General features: G+C 43.0%; 2 protein-coding genes across 2 annotated transcripts; both read right to left on the bottom strand.

Annotated features, from left to right (window-relative positions):
• Positions 1-792: 792 nt before the first annotated feature.
• Positions 793-1,970, bottom strand: LOC4344963 (uncharacterized protein Os08g0218700/LOC_Os08g12160-like). Its single transcript, XM_015794076.3, has 2 exons — positions 1,549-1,970; positions 793-1,360 (listed from the first exon to the last, which is right to left on the bottom strand). Exons 1-2 carry the CDS (start codon positions 1,846-1,848, stop codon positions 980-982), a joined length of 681 nt encoding a protein of 226 aa, XP_015649562.1. The 5' UTR covers positions 1,849-1,970; the 3' UTR covers positions 793-979.
• A 5,314-nt stretch (positions 1,971-7,284) lies between these two features.
• LOC136351616 (uncharacterized) lies at positions 7,285-8,830 on the bottom strand. The gene is made up of 6 exons (XM_066303803.1): positions 8,483-8,830; positions 8,200-8,373; positions 7,993-8,103; positions 7,836-7,908; positions 7,643-7,741; positions 7,285-7,563 (listed from the first exon to the last, which is right to left on the bottom strand). The coding sequence occupies exons 1-6, from the start codon at positions 8,812-8,814 to the stop codon at positions 7,381-7,383; spliced, it is 972 nt and encodes a 323-aa protein (XP_066159900.1). The 5' UTR covers positions 8,815-8,830; the 3' UTR covers positions 7,285-7,380.
• Positions 8,831-9,944: the final 1,114 nt, after the last annotated feature.

Below are 9,944 nucleotides of genomic sequence, written 5' to 3'. Positions count from 1 at the left end.
CCACCGACGATGCCAACGCCGCTCCCCTCCGCCGGATCTAGGAGGGGAGGGCAAGAAGGGGAGGGAGCCAGAGAGAAAGGGAGGGGCCGCGCGCACGGCGCCTCCTCCGCTGATGGTGTGCATGCGCCACCTCATTCGCCACCGTCGCCGTGCCGCCACCTACGCCTCTCCCCTCCGCCGGATCTAGGAGTGGAGGGAAGGAAGGAGAGGGAGCCGGAGGGAGAGGAAGGGGCCGCGCGAGCGGCACCTCCTCCGCCGACGGCGCGCGTGCGCCGCCTCCTCCACCTCCGGCGCCGCCTCCGTTCGGTGGTGGACGGCGCCGAAGCCATTTCTAGTAGAGGGAGAGCCGGAGGAGAAGAAAAAAAAGGGAGGGAGAGAAGTGGAGGAAAAAGTGAGGGAGAGGGGAGGCACGGAACTGGAAATCAAATTTAAAAGTGGTGTCACATTTTGCAGACGGACCGTGAAAATCATTTTTTTCAGATGGGTCCGCCTGCAAAAATGAAGGTAGTTTTCTACTCAGATCTCTTAAGTCGTCTGGCTGGAAAAATTAAATTTCGCAGGTGGATGACGGTCTCATCCCCGGTTACCTTTTTGTAGGCGGCTGTTTAGCTCCGAGGGGCCTACTTGCCTTGAAAAAAAAACCCACGTCTAGAAAAAATGGTTTTTCTAGTAGTGATCACATGCGGGCAGAACCATCTCCAGAGAAGCGATTTTGTAGTATTGTTTGTCAGCTTAACCATTATTGCATTTTGGTTTTTCGGTCCGTTACAACACATCGACACACTTTGCTAGTAATTACAATATTGAAAAAAATATTTTCAAATATTGATAACAATGTTACAAATGCAGCATGCATGCGATATCCATGCGCATCACGCACTTATTACATATATATCATGGGAATTATCCAAAATATAAATAAAAAAAATTTAGTGGAAGGTATATATAGCTAAGATTGAAGGGATGATCGATCGATCAATCATGGCTTTATGGCATTGAGGAGGCGGATGGCTGTGGTCGTGAGCAGGTCTATGACCCAAACGGTGGGAACCTTCTTGTCACCGTACTTGAACAGATCACCTAACTTGCACTTGCTCGCGGTCTCATCGTATTGGGTCTCCAAATTCTTGGTCCACTTGTGCACAGTTTCCAGGTCCTCCTTACTGCGTTTACCTTCTCCGGCGGCAGTGAGGCGCTCGAGCGCGTATAGCGTCGAGTTGGTGGTGTCCGAAAAGGTTTCGCCAATGGCAAAGAAAGACCCGCAGTTATTGATGTTTTCGTCCCTGATGCCCATGTCTCTTATCGCGTACGCCTCACTAGTGAGGGCTTGGATCTTGGTGACTAAGATGATGGTGGCCACCTGGGTGTAGGATAATACAAGTGAGCAATCTCCGTATCCGCATAAAAACTTGATTACTGCTAGTTTCATTTCTCACATGGTAATTAATGTAATCCTTGAAAGAAAAAAGAATATGAACGAGAAGTGGAATAAGCGGGCAAAAGAATATCCCGCTTACCATATAGAGACACACACACCTATATACCTACCTGAGTGGCCTTCACTTGGTTGCCCTTGAATGACTCGCCATACGGGATGAGTACATCGTAGCAGCGGGCACCGATCATCTGTTCCGTGAAGGTGCTAGTTCCAAAATCGCAGACTTGTTGGGTGAACCGGTACGCCTCCGTTGAGGGTTCCTTCCCAGGCGGCAACGGCGGTGGCAGCTCAAGGTTGAGTTTATGAAGTTCCCCCTCTGGCGCTGCAGTTGCACCTTGTGGGGATAAGCAGACGACGTTGATGGCTATCAACACCACCAGGAAGACAGCGGCCATGCTCGACCTGCTCATTGTATTTATATGCGCTCTCTCTGATCTCTCTCCCTCTCAGTTTGATTAGAAGCTACAGGATGGATTAGTGCATCTATATGATCAATCGATGAGGTACAAATTAATTTATACTAGCTAGCTAGGCTAGCTCGATCGATTGGTCAGTACTAATTGTCAACCTTTCTAATTTCTTCAATGGCTGTGATAGCATCACGGCATGCTTGCATTCATTTTGATACAACTAGCTGGTGATCCGTGATCCTCTATGCGTTTCTAATGGCATACATCAGCTATTCTAAAAATAGCCATGCAGGGGCAGGCAACGCGGCCAGCACACATGTGGCAAGGCCGCTAGCGCAACCAACACCGGCACGTACCCTTTAGACCTGGTACAGTTGGGCTGGAAAAGGCCGGAGTTGGGCTGCAGCTAGCACCTGTTGATCAACCCACTATGAAAAGAGTCCACGCAAATTGAACAATGCATGTTCTGATAAGCTCAGTCTGAATTATAACCCCACCTATCCCCGTGTTTCCGTCGCATTCCGTCTCAGAAAATATTTATCCCAGTGTTTCGCACTAGTAAAAAAGGGGGAAGTCATTGCCGGTTCATCACTGCCTACCCGTAGTGTCGATCATGCCCTGAAAAACTCACTTGATAAATGGAATAATAGAAATTATTAGAAGCCATTGAAGAAAATTCAAAAAATAAATACGTCCAAGAAAAATCGAAATTTTCTTCCCCGAAATTTACGTCAATTTTGGGAGCACAATAAATCCCTATCTCTACTACTTAAAAATACACTACATACAGTGTAATTTTACAAAATTACATAGTTAAATTATGCATTGCGTTTCAAAAAAAAAAGAGGAAATTATAGTGTAGTTATAGTTTAATTATGCAATGTCTAAACTTAGTACCGTGCTTCATGTAATAGGTTTTCTATGCTTTATTGATGCTAATTTAGTGTTAATCATACTGATTGTTCGCAAAATTATTGTTTGTTTGCAAAGACACTCACAGCTGTTCTATCCTGTGATGCTGTGTTGTTTTTCAGAAGAAGGATGACGCAAATGAACTTTTAATAGCTCTTAAAGCTGAGAAAGAGGAACTAGAAGCAGCACTTAACAGGGAGCAAGTGCAAACTATGCATCTTAAAGAAGAGATTGCTGAAGCAGAGGCTAGAAATGCAGAGCTGACGAAGGTGAGCCTCCTGCCCTCCTTGTACATATTTTAGTTGTTCTACTTCTGCTCCTAGTGGCTCTTTTCCTGCATAATCTTTCAATTATGCAATGAAACTATTTTTACAGATTCTTCTGCATTAAATTATTATTGTTACATTTTCATTTGTTTTGTAATCTGCTATGTAACCTATAGTCTGAGTAGTACACAAATCCTATGGCACTATTTAACACATGCACTAGGATTGAGCTTACCCTTTACTGAAAGTGTGTGATGTTCATTGCTAGCGGTATGTATTATCACTGTTTCTAACATGTCTTGGTCCTGGCATATAGGGAAAATATGTAGTGCAAACCACATATGTAGTGGAAATCTGGAAACTACCGTTGGATAAAAAAAATGAACGCATGAGATTTGTCTATGTCACCAAGAGTCATGGTTGAATCTAGGAGTAAAACTTTTATTCTAGGCAACTTGGACAAATCTCATGTGTCCAACAATAGTTTTCCAGAAATGCTATTTGACGGAATCCCGTCCCAACCGTGATGGACGGGATAGGACAACAACCAACAAATCCACCGATTCTATCTCCTTCTACCTCATCCATTCTACCACATCTCTCTTAAAGCATGCGTACTGCTGCACGAGCTCCGGCACAGCATGGGGTGTGGATGGCGGAGACGCGTCGCCAACGACGAGCTCCGGTGTGACCACTGGCGACGAGCTCCCGGCGTGACATGGCTGTGGATGATGGAGGACGCAGCCTTCGGCGACGAGCTCCGGTGTGATGTGGCGCGTGGACATCGGAGGACGTGGCCCCAAGCGATGAGCCTGGCATGGGGCGTGAGGGCGGCGGAATCGACCGCCAGCAACAAGCCTGGTGTGGGGCGTGGCAGTGAAGGACGAGGCTACCGGCGACGAGCTCCGACGTGGGGCGTGGACGACGCAGAACGCGGCCGCCGGCGACGACCTCCGACATGAGGCAAGGGGCGTGGAGGGTGTGGCCACCAACGACGACGCTTCGGTTCTCAGCTCCTTATACCTGGTAGGAATCACCTGATATCTGGTAGGTATCATGTAATACCTCACTTGTATCACCCGTTACGTGGTAGAAATCATCTGATACCTGATAGGTATCACATGATACCTCACTAGTATCATCTGAAACGTGGTAGGAATAGTCAAATACTTGATAGGTATCACTTGATACCGGTTAGATTTCAGGACATGATACCTTAGAGGTATCAGGACCTAATACCTAACAAGTATTATCCCGTTCGAAAACGGGATTCCGTTGTATAACAACCCTCTAGTTTTCAGATTTCCACTATGTATATGGTTTACACTATACATTTTCCCTAGCACAAAGTGGAAGGTTTTCAACTTTTCACTTCAATCTCATTCAAAAGTATGGTTTACCAAATTTCAGGAGCTATGTAGTCAATATCATCATATCATTTGATGGAGGTGTTTCAACGGTTCAAATGGAGCCGCATCTTTCTGATGAATGCGATTGATAAAAGGGATAGAAAGCATATGAATTAAAGAATTCAGTTAGACATCACATACGGAAATCTATATCCGTACGCATGAAGGCAAAGCAAAAAAAAAATCAACTCTCTTTGAGTGTGTGTTAGAAGGCGTATCTGTGAATGTGTAAGTATGGTGTATGTATATAGTGGTGGTAGCGTATTGTGTTAACGACCAAATTTGGTAAGATATGAACCAGGTTCGACATTGGAATCAAAGCGGATTCGGCAAAGAGATGGATTCGAAGAACAGAGTATGTATCAGCTGCGAGGGCATCGGCTGGAGTATGCATTGGCTGAGATGGGATCGGACAGAAGACAGGTGATACAACCGATAGAGATGATGCAGCCGATTCTTATGGTGATGGCTTCAAGGCTGTTTGTAGAATCAATCAACGTGCTTCACAAGGATTGCCACGATGGAGATAAAGCTCTCAAAAAGGCAATTGTATCTATTAATTAGGATATTTTCTATAATTTCCTTAGAGATATGTTTGGGAAAAAGTATGCCGCAAAGACTTATGGTATCTTAGAATTTGTTAGAGATAAGAGTCGTGTCCGAGAAGGACATATTTTGTATCTCGGGTATAAATATGACCCGAACCCAATGTAATCAATAACACACATTCAATAACACTTTCGTCGCATCGCCACCCTTTTACTTTCGTTCTATTTCGATGAGTTCTTGCTTTCAGGTTGAGCTGCATCGATTCGATCTTCAACTAGAGGTAAACTTGTCATGACGGCTTGCGTTCTCGGGACTAGTGCTTCCATCTTCATGATACTCTAATCTTGTTTATGTAATTCGTCGAGTTATCATATATACGTTATAATCTCTGTAAGTTATGCTATATAACTTGCCATCGATTGATTCTTACTGTTAGAAAGTAGCCGATAGAGTTATATCTCGTTATTAACCTAGATTATATCGTATATCCACCATCTCTTATAGGTTTTCATCAACTTGTTTAGATCTCATGGTTGTCTTTACGCTTAATGCTGCATCGGTTGAGTTCGATCAATTAAGTTTTATCTATAACTGTGATATCTAGCCTGTTTTATGATTATCGAGAGAGATAGTATCGGAGTTTCAGCTGATCTTACCTGATTTAGCTATTTTTTATATATCATATGTTTGATTGATATGTTAAATCTGCCCTTTATATTAAGATCTTATTGCATTAAGAAATATTAGACTTCTTGTTTGATATATTCTGCTTGTTTTGATATCTTAGTATAGAGTGGTATCCGAGTATTAGTCGATACATGCCAGATCTATCTGATCGGCTATGCTATAAACATTTATATAATTATTGCTTTAGTGTATACTTCGACTTAAGTGATTTATACTGTCTCGGCGTGGCGACCGATCTATCCCAATCACTTAGTTTAAATATACATCGAAGGAAGGATTATATATCCTTAATATCTACAGCCGATCGAATAGATTTAGTTTTATCTTATTTATTTATAACAGCCGATCGATTTCAATATGACATTGGCTTGAAGATAAATGATATGTCATCGGCAACTAGCCGATCGGCTATCATTTATGGATTTAACTATGGTTTTCTTGTCTTTCTTTCTTGTTGATTGCAGGATCAAATCAACTGGCACGCTCACGAACCTAAAAGCAAGATTTTGGACGTGCACTGAAGTTAAGCAGATTTTCTAGGCCAGTGTGTGTTTTTCGCATCAACACGTATGTATCCGTGAATGTGTAAGTATGGTATACAAAACCTCTATGTAATTAAAAAAATATAGAGAATTTGTTTGGTTAGAAGCTAACTTTTTTTACCATAACCTAACTTGCTAAAAGTATGATAAATCACACATAGTATAGCCAAAAAATTGTTGGCCGTATAGCAATATTTAGCTACAAAATTATCCTATGACCCTATCTAGGGAAGCTTTAAAATTATGAATAACAGCTTATGAGAATTTAGAGATGTTGGTTTCTCAGCTTCTGGTTTTTATTTTTATAACTATTTTTAGAATCTAAACTACAATCAAGACTGATCGAGAGAAGTTTTGATAAATGAAAGATTCTAACAAAATGTTACCCGCTTCAAGCTGGAGTTACATCTCCCTATCAAATTTCTAAAACTTCTCTTATTCCCTCTTGTCATTATAATTAATGTTCTAAAACTTCCCTTATTCCCTCTTGTCGTTATATTAAATTGTGCTATTCTCATTTGTGAGCAAAGAGCAGCAACTGTTCTTTGTTCCTTATTTCTGTTAATTTATTATGCAATCTTTTTTTTGCACCATACACCTCAAATTACTTTATACTTCGTATATGCTTTTAACTAACACTATGCAGATGTAAGCCAACGCGGCGAAAAGCCACGCTTGTACTTCTAGTGATATTATCAGACTAACCAATGACTGCTATGGAGATTTTTGAATTTGTGAACGATGTAGCACTGGTGGAGAAACCCTTTGTAGTCCCGGTTCGTAACCCCCCTTTAGTCCCGGTTTCCAAACCGGGAGTACCAATCCGGGACTAAAGATCGAGCTGACCTTTTTTTTTTTGCATGGCCCTGTTGCTGCATGGTTTTTATATATATATATATATATATATAAACCATGCATATATATGTTTCAATACATATATATGCATACATATATATATATGTATATATATATTATATTATATTATATGTATATACATGCATAATATATATGTATTTATACATATATATGTTATGCAAATGCATATGTATATAGATATATATATGACCAAAATATATTTACATTATAGAAAATGTGTACACATGCATATAGAAACATATGTAGTCATGTATTAATTACAATCCATTATATGTCCTAGCTAGCTAGCTATCATTTCGACGTAGTAGTACTCGCTGCTAGCTCAGAAGCTAAGGACCGGTGAATTGTGTTTCCGTCGTAGTAGAATTCACCCTTGGGATTAAGGATTTCTTCGTTGATGAATCCCATGAGTTGTTCTTGAACCGCCGTGATAAATTCCTTGTGTGTGGTCAGGTTATCCCTCATGCGAATAAACTATATGAATGTATGAAATTGATTAGTAATTAAACAAGAAATCGCTACGTAATGAAATTTTGAATTTATTTGTACGTACATCGAGCTCTCTTGTGGTGATGATTTGGTTTGCAAGGCAGTGGCAATACTCGCACACGTAATAGCCGCACAAGTTATTTCCCTGCTTTTGCTTTGCGCACTACAAATAAATGACAAACAACGAGAGATCTAATTAATATACACTAGTATGTATTTGAATCGGAGAAATATAAATGTAGAGCATGTGTACTCACAGGAAATTTGAACTTCCGCCTAAGTCTTTCTCTCCATTTGCCGCGGACCAAATGACGGAACCGATACCAAGCCCTACATGGAGTTTAAAGCTATGATTCGTAGTAGCAATTAACATAACAAGATTTTCTTAATTAACAAAGGAACTTATGACGGTACCTGTCTATAAGTTCGAAAACCTTGTCAAACGTAGACTCTTTTTTATCCATTGAGTCATATACGTTGACGGTGCAGGCCTCCAGGTCGAAGAGTAAAAGCACCCAGTGGAATCTGCAATGTGCGTGGGATGCATTACATATGAAACACTTAGCAAGTTCGTACGGGAATGAAATTTGGTATGTAGGAAGACAGTAAAATTAAACTAACTCTGTGTTGTATGGCAACAGTATGAACGTCTTGTAATGCTGCGCCTTCAGGAGATGGACGAGATTGTCCTCTGTTTCTTGTGGATATTGGTCGAGCATTGCGACGTTTACTCTCCGAGGGTCGATGAATCCAGTATCGAAAACCCTCCGCCGTCGGGCCCTTTGAATCTCCATTCTACAACGATAAAAGGGAGTATATTATTTTCTATAGTCTACTTATATACAAGGACCTAATTTATTAAAGGAGACGTATAGTAAGAAATCTAACCGAACGATATACTTACAAAATCCAGCAACTCATAATAGAGACGTCGAGGGCGTCCAGCTGGTATAGTTCGTAGATTCCCTTGAAATTGATCCAGAGAATGTCATCTCCTTGCAAGAAGTCCGTGTCCCTGATCCTCGCTCCGATCATCTCTCTACCGGCGGCGCTCATCTCCATGTACAGCTGATGGAACTTGTACATTTGTGTGGGTAGGGACTGCAGCAGCTCAGGCTTGACAAGCGGTTTACCGAGTTCGTACATGTATTTCACTTCCGCCTTTTCGATTGGTGCGACTCCTAGCAATTGATCCGTAGTTAGACCGGTGTCAGTAATAAATTGTTCTATCGTCATTTCTTTACCGGTAACCAACGGCTCGATCTCCTGGTTTGGTTGCTCTCCAAGCTGAGGGACTGGTTTGGACTTTCCAGAAGATGCTTTCTTCAGCGTTCGCTCATAGTCCGATAGCTTGATGGCCTCCTTGACAGATGCAGACATACCCCTGAAGAAGTTCCTGACACTGGGGTCTATAGGAATCTTCTTTTCTGGACTTCGAGGCTTGAATTGTCTCTTGACTTCTGATGCAACGTAAGCGTCAAGCTCCTCTTGCGTGCAATCGTACCCCGGGTCCTTGTTCTTGGCGGCGTCAACTTTCGCCTTCTTCGTTGCCCTTGTGTGGGCAGGCGGTGGAGCTGGGGGGGCCCTTGACTTTGAAGGTGCCGGAAGAGGAGCTTGCGGGGGAGTAGGTGTAGGAGCACGAGGAGGAGTCGGTGCAGGATCCTGAGGAGGAGTCGATGTTGGAGCCTGAGGTGGAGACGGTGCTGGCGGAGCATGAGGAGGAGACGGTGCAGGATCCTGAGGAGGAGATGGCGGAGCCGGAGGAGATGGTGCACGAGACGCCGCTTGTCGCCCAGGGAGGATGATGTACCGCCTGCGCCATAGAATAATGGCATGGCTTGTGTCTCGTAGATGCGTCTCACCGTCTCCTCCAGGGTAATCCAGCTCGAGGTCCTCGTACGCGCCTTCGACCAACTCAACTTCGACCTTCGAGTATCCTGCTGGAATCGGCCTGCAGTGGTAAGTACCTGAAGGGTCCGTTGGGATGGCCATGCCCGACGCCACCTTCATGTTGTGAGAGATTATTTATTAGTAATCAACATATATAAGCAGCAACTAGCGGAATGGCTAAATCTTACCTTTATTGATAAGTTCTTGAAAGGAATATGCAGCTCACATGGTGTCCGCTGAGTGATGTCATCAACGGGACATGTCGATTCGTCCTGTGTTTGCATGGCGTCCATGCTCTGTGATCCTACCTGCCTCGTTGAGGCGCAGCTGCTACGGTTTCCTGACGGGCTCACCATTGCAGGAGGAATGGTCGGCTGGGGATCATGGGACCGATGTGCGGACATGCGTTCATCAACCTTCCTTGCCACCTCCTCTTGCATGTTGAGTTCGTAGCTCGATACCCGGAACTCTAGGTC

Source organism: Oryza sativa, chromosome 8 (assembly GCF_034140825.1).
Source record: "Oryza sativa Japonica Group chromosome 8, ASM3414082v1".
NCBI lineage: Eukaryota > Viridiplantae > Streptophyta > Magnoliopsida > Poales > Poaceae > Oryza > Oryza sativa.
This window is presented reverse-complemented; position numbering and strand designations above follow the sequence as displayed.

Coding starts and splice junctions, on each gene's coding strand:
- LOC4344963 (XM_015794076.3), bottom strand. CDS start 1,848: ATGAGCAGGTCGAGCATGGCCGCTGTCTTCCTGGTGGTGTTGATAGCC. Junction 1,361..1,548: donor ACCAAGTGAAGGCCACTCAG/GTAGGTATATAG, acceptor TCCTACACCCAG/GTGGCCACCATCATCTTAGT.
- LOC136351616 (XM_066303803.1), bottom strand. CDS start 8,814: ATGACGATAGAACAATTTATTACTGACACCGGTCTAACTACGGATCAA. Junction 7,909..7,992: donor GTTTTCGAACTTATAGACAG/GTACCGTCATAA, acceptor AACTCCATGTAG/GGCTTGGTATCGGTTCCGTC. Junction 7,742..7,835: donor GGCGGAAGTTCAAATTTCCT/GTGAGTACACAT, acceptor ATTTATTTGTAG/TGCGCAAAGCAAAAGCAGGG.